The sequence below is a fragment of the Coregonus lavaretus genome, assembly GCF_964263955.1.
Source record: "Coregonus lavaretus genome assembly, chromosome: 20".
Lineage (NCBI taxonomy): Eukaryota > Metazoa > Chordata > Actinopteri > Salmoniformes > Salmonidae > Coregonus > Coregonus lavaretus.
This window is the reverse complement of record NC_140007.1, coordinates 30,844,346-30,866,267: the sequence shown is the minus strand read 5'-3', so window position 1 is coordinate 30,866,267 and position 21,922 is coordinate 30,844,346. Positions and strand designations below refer to the sequence as shown.

At 41.9% G+C, this 21,922-nt stretch overlaps 1 protein-coding gene across 3 annotated transcripts; it reads right to left on the bottom strand.

Annotated features, from left to right (window-relative positions):
• Positions 1 to 7: 7 nt before the first annotated feature.
• Positions 8 to 19,619, bottom strand: LOC311147663 (protein phosphatase 1 regulatory subunit 3A). Of its 3 annotated transcripts, XM_084184412.1 has the most exons (5): positions 18,697 to 19,619; positions 10,884 to 10,930; positions 10,533 to 10,618; positions 9,559 to 9,585; positions 5,873 to 5,921 (listed from the first exon to the last, which is right to left on the bottom strand). In XM_084184412.1, the coding sequence occupies exons 1-4, from the start codon at positions 19,542 to 19,544 to the stop codon at positions 9,559 to 9,561; spliced, it is 1,008 nt and encodes a 335-aa protein (XP_084040538.1). In that variant the 5' UTR covers positions 19,545 to 19,619; the 3' UTR covers positions 5,873 to 5,921. The 3 variants fall into 3 exon arrangements, with proteins under 3 accessions (XP_084040537.1, XP_084040536.1, XP_084040538.1); XM_084184411.1 differs by lacking the exons at positions 5,873 to 5,921; positions 9,559 to 9,585 and adding an exon at positions 8 to 156; XM_084184410.1 differs by lacking the exon at positions 9,559 to 9,585 and having other exon boundaries at positions 5,549 to 5,921.
• Positions 19,620 to 21,922: the final 2,303 nt, after the last annotated feature.

Genomic DNA, 21,922 nt, shown 5'->3' with positions numbered 1-21,922 from the left:
CTCTCTTGCTCCGACCGACGCCACTCTTCCGCCTCTGGCACGGCAGCCCTCCTATCGTCCCTCCTGAGGTTTTCCTCCCTCTGTCCTGCCTCTTACTGGGAGATGTGAGGATCCATTCTACATAACAGGCTCATTTGTCTCCATTACATTTAACACCTGTGAACAAAGAAACAGAAGACAGTGTGTTGACACTCACTCCAGGAGGACATAGCTAGCATATTTATCCATTTACCAGAGAACAACCATCTGCAAAACAGGCAGCCTTGGCTCATACCTTTGTCAGATCGATTTGGATCCATAAAAACAACAAAGAAAACAAAAACATGGCTTCCAGAAACATGTTGGGCAACAGTGACGATATCTCCACCTTCCTGTCTTTCTATTGCTGGGATCAGATCAGCAGTTCTCCAGCATGCCAGCTCCTTGGCGCTCTCAATAATTACCTTGCCCGTTGCTAAGATACAACAGCTGACATACTTTGTGAAGGAGTGTGGGTGTTTGAGTGCGTGCTTGGGGGTGTATATGGGATGAAGCTGAGCACAACCAATCAGATAAATTAAGACATTCTAAATGTCAAAATAGTGTTTGTACTAAAAATGGATCGCGGAACAAAGGAGTTGGGAGGCATATGTGTGTCTATGAGTATATATGAGAGTGATTGATTCACCTGTTGACTTCATATAATATTAATAATTCCCTAATTTTTGAATACACAGGCCATGCCTCAGTGAATAATGTAGGCCTAAACGTAGCAAGGAAATGTCTACATCTCATGCAGGGCATTGAAGAGGAAACGATATCATTTTCTGCACATTAGAATACCACAACCCAAACATGTTGTAACTTCATTGTAGAAGCCGCAGATACAATAAAGAAATCTAACTAAATAGCCTTCGGGAATGGATTGGCAAACATTCAGCACCATGGACAGCGCCACACCAGCGCGAACTAAAACAAAGGACTGTTTGCAGATTTATCAGCACCACTGCCACTGAACAGCGCCGCGCCCAGGCAACTCATATAATGATAAGAACGCACCTGTTGTTGGAGCTGGGACTGCAGGGAGGCCTAAATAAATGGAAGATTATTGCAATACTGCTTTCATCCCAAATAAGACTGTGGATTTATGCAATCTTAATCATAGGCCTTGCTACTAATGACTAGCTTTGATAAGAAACATATTTCTGCATGAACTCAAATCACTTCATCAATGCATTGACTTTTTATCTGTTTTAAGTAATGTCCTGTGAGCATCCAGCATGGTAAACATATATAAACAGGTGCATCATCATGTTCCATTTGGTAATTTGGTTCATATACAGAAATAACTTACCTTCGATTTCTGGGATATGTAAAGATGCGGGAAACCTCAGTCAGAGAGGCGGCACTGACACTGATATTAACACATTCTCCAGTCAATATTGAAACCACCACACTCAAGATAGGCTATGTCTGTCCTCTGAGCGATGACACAATTCGGCCACAGGTAGCCTAATGTTCACTGAGCATCTTAAACATAAGTTTCATACAGACAGAGGATGCGTCCAATTTTCGTGTCCTTCATTTCATGTAATTTGCACGATCCTCGGATGTATTGTCATGTCGGAGGTAAATAGAGAGTCTAAAGACAATTTAGGAGAGGTTACATCACGTAGGCGGCTAGCTTCTATATAGCCTGCAATACGATCTATCTTCCTCTATATCGTCAGATCCAAATCTAAGATTTTCATAGCGGTGAAATATCGAGTTTCCTTTGACGAACGTCTCGACGACCCTTGTTGACGCATATCCATCCACCCGTCTTCAAAATAACCTCGATTAATCTCTATTTTCATTATTTAGAAGTAAACGCTGTGCATTTATTAACCCAGTCATTTGCAGCCAGTCTGTTTTTGTTGTCAGGTGAAGGTCCACATTGCATTTGTCTGCCTAATTCTAGCGGACCGCATTTGATTTGGCATATTGAAAATGATAATTATTGGAATTTCTATCGCATTACGGTCAAACAAAAAAAGGCTGAGAGTTTAAATTAATTATTTTAAAGTAATCTCAATTAAATGGCTGCTTGTGTGGATGCTGCGCGCCTATTCGCGGAGTTCGTCGGTTCTATTCGTAGGAGAGAGCTAGAGAGATAGAGAGAGAGAACTGATTATATTAAATACAAAGCGATAAATTCAACATCATATAAATAAACACCTGAAAAATGTGATGAATACATGTTTGGTATTTCTTGGATGGGGGGGGGGGGGGGGGGGGGGGGGGGGCTAATCCCTATCAAATCATGATTTTCCCTTATATGTGTGAAAGATCAAACGTCATGACTTCGGAGTGGAATTGCATTGTGGCCATAATCAATACTGAACTATATGGTTCTAATCCCCGAGCTGACTAGGTGAAAAATCTGTCGATGTGTCCTTGAACAAGGCACTTAACCCTAATTGCTCCTGTAAATCGCTCTGGATAAGAGCGTCTGCTAAATGACAAAAAAATAAAATAATAATAATAATATTACAATTCAAATAACTTAAAGATGAGATCATTTATAGCTGCACAAAAATACTGTATGTTTACAAGCCAAAAAGGGACAAGTCTGCCATCACTTTTGTCTGTGTAGTCAACAACAACATTCGCTGAGGGGCTTCCCTGGCGAATTATCGGCCTTTAAACACTGATCTCAGTTTACAATGGCGGCTCTGGCCTCTGTAGCTTGACACCGTGACTTCACTGCAATGCATGACCTTTTCAGTAATATCAGCAGCACATGTTGCCTGGGGATATTTCCATTTGATCCAGGCCTGAGACACTGTGTGACCACCCTCTGTTCTAGCTGGCCAATCAGCTAGAGCAGGGTTCCCCAACTGGCAGCCCGTGGACCGAATTTGGCCCGCTGGTGGGGTTTTATTTTGCTCCCCAAGTATTCTGAGCAATTTTTTAAAATTAATATTAAAAACGTTTCTTGTGAATTTTCATTGTTGGACACAAAACACTAAAAACACCAGGAAATCAGCGCCTTGAAGAGGCTGATAAAACGTACTATTGTTATACTATAGTCTTATACTATATCAAAAAGTATCTTTAACATTTGTCACATAACTTTATGTGTGGTAGATTTTTAGCAGTAAAGTAATTTGTCTTGTGACTGTGGATGAAAGAGGCTTACCTCAAAATGAGTACAGCTGTGATTTTGCGTGTCAGTATTTAGAATCACATGAATTAGAACAGAAAGAAAGAAAGAGAGAGAGAGATGAAAGAAAGAAAGACCAGCACATCGTTTATTAATCAGACTTTATGGGCACCATAACACACCACACCCAGACATACACACATTACAAACACATAAATCACTTCAAATATTCTTTCAGGTATCATCACAGTGAACAGTTGTTAAAACTCAGTCAGTCAAATTTATGTCGATTTAGCTAGCTAAATGGTGAAACTGTGTAGGCTTTAACTTGCATGAACTACCATTTGATAGCAACAACAGTATTCTACTGTAAAATGATTACCACAGCACACCACTATTCTACAATGTGAGGACTGGCAATTCTCAGAGCACAAATGACAACATTTTGCATTAGGCAGTCATATGAACATACTTTATCTAGTAGCTACTGTCCTTACCCAAGGAACCTGTGTTTACCTTACAACCTTACTGCTTCACCAGTTTCAGTCTCCCAGCCCAATCTAGAACATATATACATTCCGATTCCAAACAGCCAACAGTCACACTTCTCAACAATTCTTTGGATTTCCATGTTTTATACACAAAATCTTACTCGAACCCTTTAAGAACAAAATTAGGCCTATGTATTGCATGGTTATGTTTTAACAAACTTAAACAGTTTTTTGACTATCTAACTCTTGGCATGAAACAATGCAAATTCAATGAACTTCTCGCTACTTTTAACGAACAAGATCCCTTCTCTTTTGTGATAACATACAGACATATACACACTTCCACAGGCACACATTTAAAAATAAAACACCAGGAACCAATTGTGCTCATAATACAAGTTTGTTTGGAAACATGAAAAGGCACTTAAAAAGGGGTTAAGTCACTTCACACGAAAGGAGGAACCCCTCAGAAACAGAGGGAGACAAAGAATAGTCCCATGAAGAGGAAGGTGCTGGGTTCGTGAAGCCCGACGACGAGGCCAATGGCCACACTCAGGAACACGATGGATGGGATCAGAGTCCTGTCCAGGGTCGGTTCAGCCTGGGGGGTTAGGGGCTTGGTGATCTGAGCCTCTGATGATCTGCTTGGTAGACCTGTTTCTGAGGAAACCCGGAAAGACTCCTCCTCTTCGTCCGCCATAATAGCGTCTTCCTCATTTGAACTGCTAGTACCATCTTGGGTGATGGTCATGGATGACTCTGAGATGTTCTCTGTGACTGCTAAATAAACGGTTTTGCGCTGAACTCCCAGAGGTGACTGGCTCTCCAACCCAGGAGAGGTGTGTGCACTAGCAGTGATGTCATCCTGCTGCTTAGAGCCGCCTGAGTCCTCAGAGAGCACAGCTGCCAGCTCGCTCAGTCCGGCTGCCACCCCTCGCTTGAAGCGCTGGTGAGATGCAAGGGGGGACATCTGTGAGACGTCATTGGGCGGCTCAGCAGTGTGGCTGGTCATTCTGTCCTCTCCTGTGGGTCCAAGGTGTGTCACGGTCACCATGGGAGGGTGCCACGGACAGGTGGCTACTACACCTACACCTACTTCGCCACCTGCCTGGGAGCTCTCTAGCTTGGGCCCTACAGCCTCTATCATCAGGACTCCATCTTCTCTGGCCATGCCGTCATCCATTAATGTCAGCTGATTATCATCAGACTCTTCAGGGAGAGATGGGGAGGCCTTAGCGGAAACCTTTATCTGGGATTTGGTACCGTCCTCAGCTCTGCTGAGCTCACAGTGGGTGGGGTCTGAGGGATGTTCTAGGCAACTTGAGGAGCTGGTGCTTGGCTCCTGAATTCTGAAGGACTTCTCGTTTTCCTCCTCAGCATCTTTCTCTGCTTCCTGCCTTGGATCCACCTCCACCTTTGACCCCTGCTCCGGCACCTCCTTCTCCACCTCCTTTTCCTCTACATTCTCCTCCTCCTCCTCCACCAACTCCCCCACCACTACATCCGGTGTTGCGGAAAGCACACTCTGATATAAAACATCTTCCAGTGAAGAAGGCACGTTGGCTTGGATCTCCGTGTGAGGTGGGTCAAGTTCGGTGTGTGGTTGTGTGTGTTTCAGAGTGAAGGTTCCTCCCTCCTCCTCCTCCTCTTTTTCCTCCTCATCAACATCTGAGGCTTCAGTCATGCTGCTGTGGAGAAGTGTTGGAGACGAGCTCAGAGGTGTGGAGGAACTACTATCTTTGGGCTCCTCCTGGAAGGTTCCTCCCTTTTCCTCATTCTCGTCATTTGATGCTTCAGCAATGCTGACATGAGGTGGTGTTAGAATGTGCAGGTGTGTAGAGGGACTACTATCCTCCTCCTTCTCTTTCTCACCATCTGAGACTTCATCCATATTGCTGGGGAGAGGTGAAGGAACATGCAGAGGTGTGGGTGGACTACTATCTTTGGGCTCCTCCTGGAAGGTTCCTCCCTTTTGCCTCCTCCTCCTTGTCATCTGATGCTTCAGCAATGCTGATGTTGAGTGGTGTTGGAACATGTTCTTTTAATTCAAAGTCCAGTTTCGATATTTCACAATCCAGTTTTAGTAATTCACAGTCCAGTTCCCGTGAAGGCTCTGGTTCAGTTGTCAGTTGGTTGGCTTCGGATGCTACAGGTATGGATAACACTTCATTGGCTTGTGTTGTGGATGTGGAAGACACATGAGGTGATTGTTTACCCATGGATACAGTGGCACTGGACAGTGTTCCATCTGCTAATGGAAGGTCTAGGTTGGCTGGGAGAGGAGAACTGGTTATGTCATCGGCAGTCTGTATGAATAACACAAAAATAAAGAAATTACAGTGACGGCCATGGGAGCTCCCAGATCTGTTTGTGCTGTGCAGCCAACTCCTAAGGTCGTTGTTTGACATGACAAAGAACCTAGGAGTTAGATATACAGCACAAATACTGTAGATCTGGTACCAGGCTAGCTTTGAGGCACAGGGACTAGTCACGAATTGTGTTGCACACTAATATCACCACAGAGAAAAAGCAACTCAATGCATACTGAAAGTTTGGAATCTATGCTGATGTTATAAAACATTGTGGAGGACATATCATAAAAGGTCAGATTTATGTTTACATGACCCATGCATTTATGTAGGAGACAAAATATACTGACAGCAATCAACATCCAAAATAATTATCTATCAATCTAAAATCCAACATAATTATGTGTTATTCTGAAATCCAAAGCAAATAAGTCCATCCAAAATAAATACTATCTGTTCACCCAAAATAAATGGCACAAAATTATCAATTACACTTACCCTCAATGGAAGACTGAGCAACTCTCTCCCCCTTCCCCCTTCCCCCTCCCCCCAAACACTATTAATGATCTTCAAGACATTAAAATATGGCAATTGTTCATTAGGAGGACAGTGGATGACAAGGATGAAACATTAAATAAATGGCTTCTAAAGAAACACGCACACACATATACAGACGGTATAGATAAAACCATATGTTTTAGATTAAGTAAACGCTCACATGACACTCATTGAAACATCCATACCAAGTAGATGGATAATTTGTTAATTCAAATTACTAAGGCATGATACCCTTAGATTTATATTCTTTAGAAGAATATCAGTAAATGTATTGTATGTAGGCTACAGTGGAGGCTGCTGAGGGCTGGAACGGAGTGTTCTGGCTGGAATGGAGTGAATGGAATGGTATCAAACACATGAAAACTGTGTTTGATACCATTCCATCAACTCTATTCCAGCCATTATTATCAGCCGTCCTCCCCTCAGCAGCCTCCACTGGTAGGCTACTGTTATACTACAATAGAATGGCTACTGCTACAGGAAGATCGTCTGTCATGACTGAGACATTTGTGTTATTTTAAAACTACAGTCTTGAGAAATAGGTGGTTAATGATGAAACGCTCAAACTCCGATGCAAAATCATGCACACATGGTGAATAAGAACTAGGGTTGAATATTTTCCCGGTATTTTACAAATGTTCCATCCCGAGAATAAATCACTTTTCTCCCAGGTAACCCAGTATTTCCCGCCAAATCCGGAAGTGTAATTAAAAGCATTTTAAAGCATATAAATATGTCTGGATTTGATTAGAGCTTTGACCAGCATGAAAATTCAAACCTGATGCTACCTGACCCTGATGAGCCATATATTAAATACATTTTATGAGCCCTATATTAACAACCTTTAATGAGCCCAAGCCCAAAAATGCCCAAATGATTGTGCCATTATTCAATACATACTGTATATGATATAGGCTACTGCACATTACGCACAACAGAAAAACCCATAGATATAGCTAGCTATATGCTCTCTTGGGTAAATAAAGAAACTAGCTCCAGTAGGCTAGTCTTTTTGAGTGTGAACTGTATTACTGTACTGTATTATACTGTATTATATGGACTGGAATTACGCACATTGTTCAAACCATGATAAAGCAGAAAAGAACATGCGATTCTGGTGCAGCACATGCGGCATACAAAGTTACAAGTATAGACTAGCGAATTTGATTTTAATTTTGAAATATAATAGGGCCTATTTGTATAATTAGTAGGCTGACACATACAGTGGGGAGAACAAGTATTTGATACACTGCCGATTTTGCAGGTTTTCCTACTTGTAGAGGTCTGTAATTTTTATCATAGGTACACTTCAACTGTGAGAGACATAATCTAAAACAAAAATCCAGAAAATCACATTGTATGATTTTTAAGTAATTAATTTGCATTTTATTGCATGACATAAGTATTTGATCATCTACCAACCAGTAAGAATTCCGGCTCTTACAGACCTGTTAGTTTGTCTTTAAGAAGCCCTCCTGTTCTCCACTCATTACCTGTATTAACTGCACCTGTTTGAACTCGTTACCTGTATAAAAGACCTGTCCACACACTCAATCAAACAGACTCCAACCTCTCCACAATGGCCAAGACCAGAGAGCTGTGTAAGGACATCAGGGATACAATTGTAGACCTGCACAAGGCTGGGATGGGCTACAGGTCAATAGGCAAGCAGCTTGGTGAGAAGGCAACAACTGTTGGCACAATTATTAGAAAATGGAAGAAGTTCAAGATGACGGTCAATCACCCTCGGTCTGGGGCTCCATGCAAGATCTCACCTCGTGGGGCATCAATGATCATGAGGAAGGTGAGGGATCAGCCCAGAACTACACGGCAGGACCTGGTCAATGACCTGAAGAGAGCTGGGACCACAGTCTCAAAGAAAACCATTAGTAACACACTACGCCGTCATGGATTAAAATCCTGCAGCGCACGCAAGGTCCCTCTACTCAAGCCAGCGCATGTCCAGGCCCGTCTGAAGTTTGCCAATGACCATCTGGATGATCCAGAGGAGGAATGGGAGAAGGTCATGTGGTCTGATGAGACAAAAATAGAGCTTTGTGGTCTAAACTCCACTCGCCGTGTTTGGAGGAAGAAGAAGGATGAGTACAACCCCAAGAACACCATCCCAACCGTGAAGCATGGAGGTGGAAACCTCATTCTTTGGGGATGCTTTTCTGCAAAGGGGACAGGACACGACTGCACCGTATTGAGGGGAGGATGGATGGGGTCATGTATCACGAGATCTTGGCCAACAACCTCCTTCCCTCAGTAAGAGCATTGAAGATGGGTCGTGGCTGGGTCTTCCAGCATGACAACAACCCGAAACACACAGCCAGGGCAACTAAGGAGTGGCTCCGTAAGAAGCATCTCAAAGTCCTGGAGTGGCCTAGCCAGTCTCCAGACCTGAACCCAATACAAAATCTTTGGAGGGAGCTGAAAGTCCGTATTGCCCAGCGACAGCCCCGAAACCTGAAGGATCTGGAGAAGGTCTGTATGGAGGAGTGGGCCAAAATCCCTGCTGCAGTGTGTGCAAACCTGGTCAAGACCTACAGGAAACGTATGATCTCTGTAATTGCAAACAAAGGTTTCTGTTCCAAATATTAAGTTCTGCTTTTCTGATGTATCAAATACTTATGTCATGCAATAAAATGCAAATTAATTACTTAAAGATAATTACTTAAAGATCAACAATGTGATTTTCTGGATTTTTGTTTTAGATTCCGTCTCTCACAGTTGAAGTGTACCTATGATAACAATGACAGACCTCTACATGCTTTGTAAGTAGGAAAACCTGCAAAATCGTCAGTGTATCAAATCCTTGTTCTCCCCACTGTAATTTAACAGTTCCATTTCACGCTATGCTGTTCCTATAAATACTTTCTTATAATTTACCGGTTTCTCACAGTTATTTATCCCAGTTATTTATCCTGCAAAAAGGGAGTGGTTTTGAGTGGTAAATTCCGGTAAATCTCGGTAACCGGGTTCCCACCATTCAACCCTAATAAGAACTGAAAGACAAATGATACAAGTAGCGAAAACAGCTCATGCAGTTTGTGGCCATCAGCGTGCACATTACCTAAGTTGTGGCTGAAGCTTCAATGAGCTGTGAAATTAATTGTCATTGGAGAAAAAAATATATTAGAGTTTGAAATGAACTTTTTTAGTCAATTCGCCCATATTTAGTAACAGAACATATTTTCCACTACTTGTTGTCGCATGCAAAATTAAGAACTATTCGAATATAATAATGTTATGCCCTAATGAATGATAAATCCAATATTGGCTGAAACCTAAGATCTAATGAACTTGCACTTTCATGCATTGATGTCAATGGGAGATTTATGTGAAAGTTTTAGTTGGAAGTACAGCTCTCAAGTTAGGATTCAGCCATCATTTTATAAAATAACATAGGCCTAGTTATTTAACCTGGAACTTTCAACTGTAACATGAACCAACACACTCCAGGATAGCTAAACATGCATGAGATTATATGCATGAAAATTGCAGTGAAGTTTATGATTTCATTTCTGCTGAGGGGAAGGCATTAACTATATATTCATACATCTATGGCTCTGCTAGCTATGTGCCACATTCATTCATACCCATATTGCCATTCCATTCAATTAGCTGATGAAATAGGCATGCACATGTTTATGACCATTCTTACAAATCATTTCTGCAGTTCCGTTATACTGTATCTACCGGTTTACACTTCATATTAAGTTGCTGTAACTGTACGGTAACCCTGTTATTATACTAGTAGCAACATTGTACTAACGTTATCACAACAATGCCTTTGATGGTGTGTGCCCCACTATATCCTCATCCTCACGATGACAAACTGTTCCAAACACGTAGGAGGCCTAAGATGTGCATATCCAATGGCATTCCTTTAACTGTACACAAAGTGCTCCTCTACACTTTTACAACCGAGAGTGTGTCATCCCTAAATGGATCAGGATGAAATGTACAACATAGAGAATGTAGTATAAATATATACAAGTTCAAAGATAACTGGTAAGAAATACTGATGAGTTATTCCACCCTTACCTCTAAGTCAAGCTCTGGTTGAAGAATGACTGGGCACTCAGGACTGGGCTTCACCATATCTGGCACTGGCTTAGTCACCGGTTCATCTTCAAAAACAAAGGTCAAAAGTCAATCACACCGACCCATTATTCTAAATATACACTTACTGTGTTTCATGTAAAACTCTATTAACTCTAAAAAACTCTATTAACATACATTGGATGTATTGGACTGGCCTGAGAGGTCGCCTGGTATGATTGAAAAAGTGAATATAAGGATCTAAAAATGTCTCCTTACTCGCTTTTATGTTTCATCCTTTTACAACTTTGTAATAACTCTGTGTGATACTCATATGCAGCAGTCCTGCTTTACCTCCACCCTTCTCTGGGAACTGTGCAAAGTAGTCAGAATCCTCCATACTGAAAGCAAAGATATAACATGACTGTTAACCAATGGCACTGCAATGAAGACACTCATGATCTTATTGTAAAGATAAATGTAAATATACATTTGATCAGCATGATCTTATGTTAGTGTTTTGTAGAACACAAGACATACAGTGCATTCAGAAAGTATTCAGACCCCTTCCCTTTTTCTACATTTTGTTACGTTACAGCCTTATTCTAAAATGGATTAAATTATTTATTTTTTCTCATCAATCTACACACAATACCCCATAAACAGGTTTTTAGACATTTTTACAAATGTATTAAAAATAAAAAACAGAAATACCTTATTTACATAAGTATTCAGACACTTTGCTATGAGACTCGAAATTGAGAAGTATTGTTCTACTCAGTTATCACCGTCACCAGCTGGGTGTTCTGTGTGCAAGGAGTTTTAAATATTAGTTTAAAACTAAACTTATCATCCTTGAGATGTTTCTACAACTTGATTGGAGTCCACCTGTGGTACATTCAATTGATTGGACATGATTTGGAAAGGCAGACACCTGTCTATATAAGGTCCCAGAGTTGACAGTGCACGTCAGAGCAAAAACCAAGCCATGAGGTCAAAGGAATTATCCGTAGAGCGCCGAGACAGGATTGTATTGAGGCACATATCTGGGGAAGTGTACCAAAAAATGTCTGCAGCATTGAAGGTCCCCAAGAACACAGTGGCCTCCATCATTCTTAAATGGAAGAAGATTGGAATCACCAAGACTCTACCTAGAGCTGGCTGCAATGCCAAATTGAGCAATCGGGGGAGAAGGGCCTTGATCAGGGAGGTGACCAAGAACCCGATGGTCACTCTGACAGCGCTCCAGAGTTCCTCTGTGGAGATGGGAGAACCTTCCAGAAGGACAACCATCTCTGCAGCACTCCACCAATCAGGCCTTTATGGTAGAGTGGCTAGACGGAAGCCACTCCTCAGTAAAAGGCACATGACAGCCTGCTTGGAGTTTGCCAAAAGGCACTTAAAGGACTCTCAATCCATGAGAAACAAGATTCTCTGGTCTGATGAAACCAAGATTGAACTCTCTGGCCTGAATGGCAAGCGTCACGTCTGGAGGAAACCTGGCACCATCCCTACGGTGAAGCATGGTGGTGGCAGCATCATGCTGTGGGGATGTTTTTCAGCAGCAGGGACTGGGAGACTAGTCAGGATCGAGGGAAAGATGAACGGAGCAAAGTACAGAGAGATCCTTGATGAAACCCTGCTCCAGAGTGCTCAGGACCTCAGACTGGGTCGAAGGTTCACCTTCCAACAGGACAACGACCCTAAGCACACAGCCAAGACAATGCAGGAGTGGCTTTGGGACAAGTCTCTCAATGTCCTTGAGTGGCCCAGCCAGAGCCCGGACTTGAACCCGATCGAACATCTCTGGAGAGACCTGAAAATAGCTGTGCAGCGACGCTCCCCATCCAACCAGACAGAGCTTGAGAGGATCTGCAGAGAAGAATGGGAGAAAATCCCCAAATACAGGTGTGCCAAGTTTGTAACGTCATACCCAAGAAGACTCGAGGCTGTAATCGCTGCCAAAGGTGCTTCAACAAAGTACTGAGTAAAAGGTCTGAATACTTATGTAAATGTGATATTTCCGTTTTTTATTTTTAATAAATTAGCAAAAATGTCTAAAAACCTGTTTTTGCTTTGTCATTATGGGGTATTGTGTGTAGATTGATGAGGAAAACATAACAAAATGTGGAAAAAGTCAAGGGGTCTGAATACTTTCCGAATGCACTATAGGCCTACACAAAGCATGACTCACAGAGCCTTACTGTCACATCTCACACGTTGGTGGAGTGTTGGTCACTGTGTTGAGTAATAGCCTACAAGATGGAAGCCACGATAATCTTATACTATAGCACAAGACATAAACCTCATGATCACTCTTGGAAATGCAAGTGGATACGCCTTCCTCCTGATCTTTGCGTTTTCCCTTTACCTTCCATTCACTCGTCATTTCTCTGAAGAGTTAGAGCAGGGGTGTTACACCTAGACAACCAGGTGAGGGGAGTTCCTTACTAATTAGTGACCTTAATTGATCAATCAAGTACGAAGGTGGAGCAAAAACTCGCAGACACTCGGCCCTCCGTGGAATGAGTTTGACATGAGTTAGAGGGTCGTGGCTAGAAGGGATGCAGTTAATGTCAAAGTGACATCAAAAGTTGCTTGTTCAAGTCGCTTCTGGGAGAATTTTAGCATTTTAGTTAACCCTAACTCTTTTCTTAACCTTAGCCTAATTCTCCAAACCTGCTGCGTAAGTTCTCCTAACCTGCTACGAAAAGTCACTTCTGACATTAGCTGCATCCCATCTAGTCAAAATCAAGTTAGAGCCATTGGCAGAGAACCTGAGATTGGCAAGGGTTTCCAGTGTCAGGGGGTAGTGATATAAGATACCACATCTAACAGTGGAAAATAACAGCCACAAGTGTATCGGTAGCTGATGCCGTGGCCTAATGAGTTTGATAAAGCAAGCTCTTTTGGAGATTCTCTTTACGACTAGGGTGTACTTGTACATCAAGCAGCCTAAAGCTACAGAAATAGGAGATATAATCCTGCCCTATATAGCTCAGACAAGGCTACTTACTTACTTCCCTAACATCCCACATAGGATGGCAGCTTTCACTCAAAAGGTTTCAGAGTTCAGTTAACTACAGAACCCATTTATTAATAGGGGGTTTTCCATGCCCCCCACCACCCACCCTTTTTGCACTGCCCCACTTCTTTATCCCAGCTTTTCTCCTCTCAGGGCTGCATACAGTAGTGTAATGAAGACCCACGTGACTGGATCGATCTATATCCTATATCCCAGGAGTCCAGTCTTTTTAAGGGTTTTCAGGGGGAGGTGACCCCCAAACCCCCTGACTACTCACACGCAGGATCACAAGTTTCATCATGTGTTCCACGCTTGTGAGTGTGAGATGCCCAACAATAACTCAGTAGCCTATGTTCCCATCCTTCTCAATTGTTATAATCTCCACCCGACACAGCCAGAAGGGGACTGGCCACCCCTCAGAGCCTGGATCCTCTCTAGGTTTCTTCCTATGTTTCTGCCTTTCTAGGGAGTTTTTCCTAGCCACCGTGCTTCTACATCTGCATTGCTTGCTGTTTGGGGTTTTAGGCTGGGTTTCTGTATAGCACTTTGTGACATCTGCTGATGTGAAAAGGGCTTTATAAATACATTTGATTGATTGATTGAATTGCGAACCGCCATTGCAGACAGATGCCAAGTGTTGAGAGGCAGTGGAAAACTACAGAAATCTAGATACACTGAGGTTTTTATATAATGCCTTGGGGTATAATGATGGTGTGATGGTTTCCATTGATCACAAGGTGGCAGTTGATGCATACACTGTGATGCACAATTTACTGCCAAATACGAGGGCAGCAACCATCATTTTAAGAATAGAGGTGTGAATTAGACAATTGGTCATTTATGAGAGAAGGACACTTCCTATCTATCCATCTAGCCTATCTGTCAGCCTACACTGAAATTCTATGGTTTAAATAACATATATTTTGCAATATTATCCTGTCAATGAAAAGGAGAGCCCTGCAGACGATCAGATTGATTTTAGAGGAATAAGGCCAAAAGGAGCAATAAGGGGAGGAGTCAGGTGGAGCCTCAGAGATGACCTATTTCATTGAAACCAGATTGGGCTGATGTCAACTGTGGTTTTCCATTGAAAGGTCAGGGGTAAGTGTCCGAGAACGGCGGGGCTGAAAGTGACACCTGCCTTGTACACGCTATTTCGATCCCCCTCACAGCTCACACACCCCTGGATTGCTGGCATTCTGAGAGGGTGTGTGTGCATGTGTCTGCCATCTCATCTCCGCCCCCCTTCAATGTACTGGAGACTGGGTCACAAGATATAACCTGGCTGAAATATTATGAGATTGTCCCACATAAACCACTGATGCAAACCAAATCTGATTTTGCGTAACTACAATGGGTGGGTAGGCCTATTATATAGCAACGTGAGGCACTGTCTGCAACCAACCACACTGTTAAAATTAAGTGCTTTGTAACACCAAAACTAGTGGCAACTGAGCAGCCACTCACTCAAAGGAGACCAAACCTTAAAGGGATACTTCAGGATTTTGGCAATAATAATAATAATAATAATATGCCATTTAGCAGACGCTTTTATCCAAAGCGACTGGCAATGAAGCCCTTTATCTACTTCCCCACAGTCAGATGAGCTTGTGGATACCATTTTTGTCTCTGCGTGCAGTTTGAAATAAGTTGCTAACTAGCGTTAGCGCAATTGCTACCTAGTATTAGCACAATGACTGGAAGTCTATGGTAACTGCTAGCATGCTAGTAGATACCATAGACTTCCAGTCAATGCGTCTACTACTAGTTAGCATTGGCTCGCAAACTACCTCTAACTTCCTTCATACTGGATACAGAGACATAAAAATGGTATCCATGAGTTCATCTAACTCTGGGGAAGTACTGTAGATGAAGGGCTTCATTGTCAAAATCCAGAAGTATCCCTTTAACTTTGCAGATATATTGAAACACATCATCAAGTGTTGTGCAACACCTTGCCAGGGACTGGGAGTTCTACCAGAAAATGTTGAAAACACTATGTTGGTATTTCAATTTCTGTTTAGTGCAGAATTAGATCCCTTCTCTTTTGGTGTCGATTCCTCTCTCTAAAGCGTCAAAACACTATTATGGTGTTTCGAATCCTGTCTAGTGCAGAATTAGATACATACATCAATTAAAATACTCCCGAAGAAGGTATCTGATCATTTGCCAGTTTAACCCATTTTGACAGGCATTGTTGATCACAGTGCTCAATTCACCAGCAGTAGCTGGAGGTTTTAAAACAAGCATTGCAGGATACTGTATTTTACTTTACCATCAGAAATTGGAAATGTGGGAATGGGCCATCTCATTATTGATCGTCATTTTGCCTAATGGTTTTGATTTCCGTTAATCATCCATTACACCTCATGACACAACAAGCTGCTTAATACTAATATAGAAGTATACTTTTCTTTCTTAAAACGTGCATACAACATTGTGTAAAAATGTGAATTACCCACAATCCTCTAAAAACAGAGGCACTTGGCAAGATAGGAAGTGCAAGGAGATTAAAACCAGACTTCTAATTATTTAAATCACTAAATGTTCTCTATCTTTGTTTATCCTCATAAATAAATATACTTACATTTTGAGAAAGATATTAAGTTATTTATTTATTTTAATTGGTAAAATTATATTAACAAATCATTTAAATGACTTGAATTAATTATTAGTAAATATTTTTTCAACCTCCCACTTTGGGCTGGATGTGTCAATGTGTAGTTCATACATGCATAATCTATGAGCAGAATCACTGTCTTACCTCAATTAGCCATGAAATCCCTAGTTTGAAAGTGACGTTTTTTTTGGAAGCTGTTCTGCGCCATTTTCCCTATATTTTCCCTCACGTGCGCCAGCCCCCTAGCAATTGTAGTTGTAGCCAATGAGCTTCAGCCGCTCGCCATTTCAGTGACAGCTAGCAAGATACATACACAGCAGAGTGAGCGAGAGAGCAATGATGTGGTGCACATACAGTTGAAGTCTGAAGTTTACATACACCTTAGCCAAATACATTTAAACTCAGTTTTATTCCCTGTTTTAGGTCAGTTAGGATCACCACTTTATTTTAAGAATGTGAAATGTCAGAATAATAGTAGAGAGAATGATTTCTTTCAGCTTTTATTTATTTTATCACATTCCCAGTGGGTCAGAAGTTTACATACACTCAATTAGTATTTGGTAGCATTGCCTTTAAATTGTTTAACTTGGGTCAAATGTTTTGGGTAGCCTTCCACAACAATAAGTTGGGTGAATTTTGGCCCATTCCTCCTGACAGAGCTGGTGTAACTGAGTCAGGTTTGTAGGCCTCCTTGCTCGCACACGCTTTTTCAGTCCTTCCCACAAATGTTCTATAGGATGGAGGTCAGGGCTTTGTGATGGCCACTCCAATACCTTGACTTTGTTGTCCTTAAGCCATTTTGCCACAACTTTGGAAGTATGCTTGGGGTCATTGTCCATTTGGAAAACCCATTTCCGACCAAGCTTTAACTTCCTGACTGATGTCTTGAGATATTGCTTCAATATATCCACATAATTTTCCTTCCTCATGATGCCATCTATTTTGTGAAGTGCACCAGTCCCTCCTGCAGCAAAACACCCCCACAGCATGATGCTGCCATCCCTGTGCTTCACGGTTGGGATGGTGTTCTTCGGCTTGCAAACCGACCCCCTTTTTCCTCCAAACATAACGATGGTCATTATGGCCAAACAGTTCTATTTTTGTTTCATCTGACCAGAGGACATTTCTCCAAAAAGTAAGATCTTTGTCCCCATGTGCAGTTGCAAACCATAGTCTGGCTTTTTTATGGCTGTTTTGGAGCAGTGGCTTCTTCCTTGCTGAGTGGCCTTTCGGGTTATGTCGATATAGGACTCGTTTTACTGTGGATATAGATACTTTTGTACCTGTTTCCTCCAGCATCTTCACAAAGTCCTTTGCTGTTGTTCTGGGATTGATTTGCACTTTTTGCACCAAAGTACGTTCATCTCTAGGAGACAGAACGCGTCTCCTTCCTGAGCGGTATGATGGCTGCGTGGTCCCATGGTGTTTATACTTGCGTACTATTGTTTGTACAGATGAATGTGGTACCTTCAGGCATTTGGAAATTGCTCCCAAGGATGAACGAGACTTGTGGAGGTCTACAACTTTTTTTCTGAGGTCTTGGCTGATTTCTTTTGATTTTCCCATGATGTCAAGCAAAGAGGCACTGGGTTTGAAGGTAGGCCTTGAAATACATCCACAGGTACACCTCCAATTGACTCAAATGATGTAAATTAGCCTATCAGAAGCTTCTAAAGCCATGACATAATTTCTGGAATTTTCCAAGCTGTTTAAAGGCACAGTCAACTTAGTGTATGTAAACTTCTGACCCACTGGAATTGTGATACAGTGAATTATAAGTGAAATAATCTGTCTGTAAACAATTGTTGGAAAAATGCACAAAGTAGATGTCCTAACCGACTTGCCAAAACTATAGTTTGTTAACAAGAAATGTGTGGAGTGGTTGAAAAACGAGTTTTAATGACTCCAACCTAAGTGTATGTAAACTTCCGACTTCAACTGTATCTGCACATATGTGACATGGTATGCAATTTTCGGGGACCACTTTTGGCTCGTGAGCACTACTTTCAGACCTACTGGCTAAAAAGTATACAAAAGTACCGGAGAATCTCTTTAAGTACATGTTGGTGGGTTTACATTCAAACACCCTCCAAACAACAGCTCTCAGGTTAGATGCACTACTTTTCATGGTTTCATTACACAATCATGGTGTTTTGAGTCTTTCTAATTTTACAGTGCACTAGAACAAGTGTTCCTAGAAGTGGTCCTGAGACCTTTCACCCTGACTTCCTCACAACCCCTTAGACAACTTTCATCACTGTAGTAGCACCACAGTAGTCCCTCAAAACTATTGTCAAATGTGATTCATGTGAAAGTGTAATAGCAGATTGTATTATCATATTATTATAGGCTTGCTATTATTTTGTATACCTATATCTTATTCCGCAATTATTTTATATTCTATTCCTTTCCATGTTTGCTATAGGCCTACTGTACATAGCCTACAGTAAGTAGGCCTAGGTCTATTTTGTTTGACTTCATCAGATTGATAGGATGTTTGGATGATGATCAAGGGAATTTACCTGTAACTGCTTTCACTTTTCAGGATACTTGTAAGGTCTGGCATATCAAACGGGCTATCTTGTGCTACATCGTCTTCGTAGGACACGAGAAGAGTTACCGCGTAATTCATGTGCGAGTTGTTCGCCCAGTAATCGCCATCTGGAGTTTCGTAACGGACAACAAACTCAATGCGAGCCCCATGGTGAAGATACGGTGGACAGAAGGAGAGCTTGAAGGAAAATTTATCAGTCTCACCGTCGCCCTGGACATAATCTGCTGGACAATCAAAGTAGGTGCTCCAGCTGTCCATAGTTGATCGAATGCACACAGTTTTGATAAATGAAATATTAAGGACTCGAATAAACCCGGTAAACGCCAGGGGCTCGTCTTCAATGGGTGACACACTCTCCACCTCTACTTTATTAATGTGCACTGCTTTAGTAAGGGCAGCCGCAGTGGGCATGGTCCACTCCGGGTTTACGCGGTAGGTCGGTTCACGGATTTTCGCTCGGTATTTTGCCTCCTCTTCTTCCCACCTGGCATTATCCTCATCATCCGAATCAAATTGGATGAATTCCTTCACGTCGGTTAGGTCTCTACCTGTTGTATCGGCAAACGACACTCTCCTGCTGGAAATTGCATCTTTGATTTTCAGATACTCTGCGGTCTCATCATAGATGGACCGTCCGCGTTTCCTTGGGATAGGAGAGCACCTGGGGATGAGACGCACGTTTGTCTCCTCGCTGTCTTCGTATTCTTCATCCGAATTACACTGTCCTTCATCATAACACCGTCCTTCTCCGGATGACCCCTCTTTCTTCACCTTGGTGAAAAGCCCCTCCTGGGATGGTATGGTTAAAAAAGACATTTTCTCGCCTGTGAGTAGCACTAGTCAGAGGATAGAATCCAATAGAATCCAGTGGTACGGGTTTGTACAGCGATTACCCAGCTGCCACTTTTGAGTTTCAGAACGTGTTGTACAGCATGACGCCAATGGAGAACTGAGGAGCAAGTGCGAGTCTCTATAATACCAACTTTTGTGGCTCGTATAGGGTAGTCCTCCTTGTTTAGCTGGAACTTTAGTTAGGTCTTATTCCCAGAAGAATAACCGTCTAATTTTAGCTGTGTATTGCCTGCCCCAAATGTGCTATTGAAGTTGGTACAACCCTGGACTGGCGACCCCACCCTCTGTTTTGGTTTGCCCAGACAGTACACGCCCACCTCCAAAACTACACTATAGACGAATCTCTGTTTGGAAACGTGCTTTTTATTCCTAAATATTATTAGACGGAAATAAACCACGCCTAATACAGTGCAAAAAGCTATTATGGTCAGTCCTATATATATATATATATATATATATATATATATATATATATATATATATATATATATATATATATATTTGTATTATTCTTATTATTGGGCTATGTAATATGCCATAACAAATTACAACAGTATTGTACATCAATGTTAAATTTGTTTTTAAGTTCCTTTACATTACCTGAAGGGTTTCCCTTCTGATCGAACCACAGGATGTTTTTTTGTTGTATGATGATATTTCAGTCCTTTACTTTCTGTGAATGGAATCTTCCCATGATGTCACATCATGTTTTTTTTGACTATGTAACGTCATATTGTGTCACAATGGGCTACAGTGTATTTAAAGGGCTCTTGGAATGCTTATCAGAATGTGATGCTTCATCAAATCGCCATATTTGCCATTACATCGTTTTATTTAAATATTGGGCAATACGCACATAGCCTACTGTAGGGTATAAGTTACAATATAATATGTAGGACATATATACAGGAATCTTAATTCGATCAATCTTTTGTTGCTGAGAATCTTCCTGAAATGCAGATGAGCTTTGTGATTAACTTAAATTCACTGAAAACCCATACTAACACATGGTTATAACAGTATTGCAATTTTCATGTAGCCTACTTTTGGCCAGCTAATAGCCTAACCACCGATCAAGCGACATTATGGATAAACGTTCAAATCCTGTTGCAGCAGGATTATTTTGCTGTGACAATATAGGGCCAATTAAGATCCTACACATATAGGACATACACTTAAAGGCCAGTTTATTAGGTACACCCATCTAGTTCTGAGTTGGACCCCTCTTTGCCTCCAGAACAGCCTGAATTCTTCAGGGCATTCCTCAATTGGTATCAAGGGACCATTCCCCACACCATTACACCACCAGCCTGTACCGTTGACACCAGGCAGGATGGGTCCATGGACTCATGCTGCTTACGCCAAATCCTGACTCTGCCATCAGCATGATCCAACAGGAACCGAGATTTGTCCAGTGGTCATCGCGTTCCCACTGTAGCCGCTTCTTCTGGTCGTCTTCTGCAATAGCCCATCCATGACAAGGATCGATGAGTTGTGCATTCCAAGATGCCGTTCTGCACACCACTGTTGTACTGTGCCGTTATTTGTCTGTTTGTGGCCCATCTGTTAGCTTGCATGATTCTTGCCATTCTCCTTCGACCTCTTTCATCAACAAGCTGTTTTCGCCCACGGACTTCCGCTGACTGGATGTTTTTTGTTTGTCAAACAATTCTCAGTAAACCCTCGACACTGTCGTGTGTGAAAATCCCCGGAGGGCTGCCATTTCTGAGATACTGGATCCGGCGCACCTGGTACCGACGATCATACCACGCTCAAAGTCGCATAGGTCACTCGTTTTACTCATTCTAACGTTCAATTGAACAGTAACTGAATGCCTCGATGCCTGTCTGCCTGCTTTATAGAGCAAGCCATGGCCACATGACTCACTGTTTGTAGGAGCTAACCATTTTCATGAATGGGGTGGTGTACTTAATTAAAGGGCTGGTGAGTGTAGGTTGTATGACATGTTTAATCTAAATAAACATAGCTAGGCTTGTATGGATAATCGAGCTATATGGATAATCGAGCATATTGTAGACCTATACCTTACTTGTAAAAAATAATATGCTGTCTTGTGTTCTGTTATTGATGGTAAATTAATGGTGTGGTTCTCATTCACAGACTCCATAGATTGGTAGTCCCTCGTTTTGGATCATTACTCCATCTGATCCACTAGGTGGCATAAGTAACGCTGCCATTCACCTCTCTGTCTCTGTCGTGATCCAATAATAGTTGCCTGGCTACCCATCCACATTGCTCCGGCAAACTGAGCAACTGAATTCAATTCAGGGTGAGTCGTCAGGCAACAATAATAGGCCTGTGGGAGTTTTATACACTGCTCA

Bases quoted from the DNA above. Each gene is read 5' to 3' on its own strand.
- LOC311147663 (XM_084184410.1), bottom strand. From the start codon at position 19,544: ATGTCTTTTTTAACCATACCATCCCAGGAGGGGCTTTTCACCAAGGTG. The intron at 10,931-18,696 runs GTAAATTCCCTT...CTTTGCTTTCAG, and splicing joins AAAAGTGAAAGCAGTTACAG to TATGGAGGATTCTGACTACT. The intron at 5,922-10,532 runs GTAAGGGTGGAA...TTATTCATACAG, and splicing joins AACCAGAGCTTGACTTAGAG to ACTGCCGATGACATAACCAG.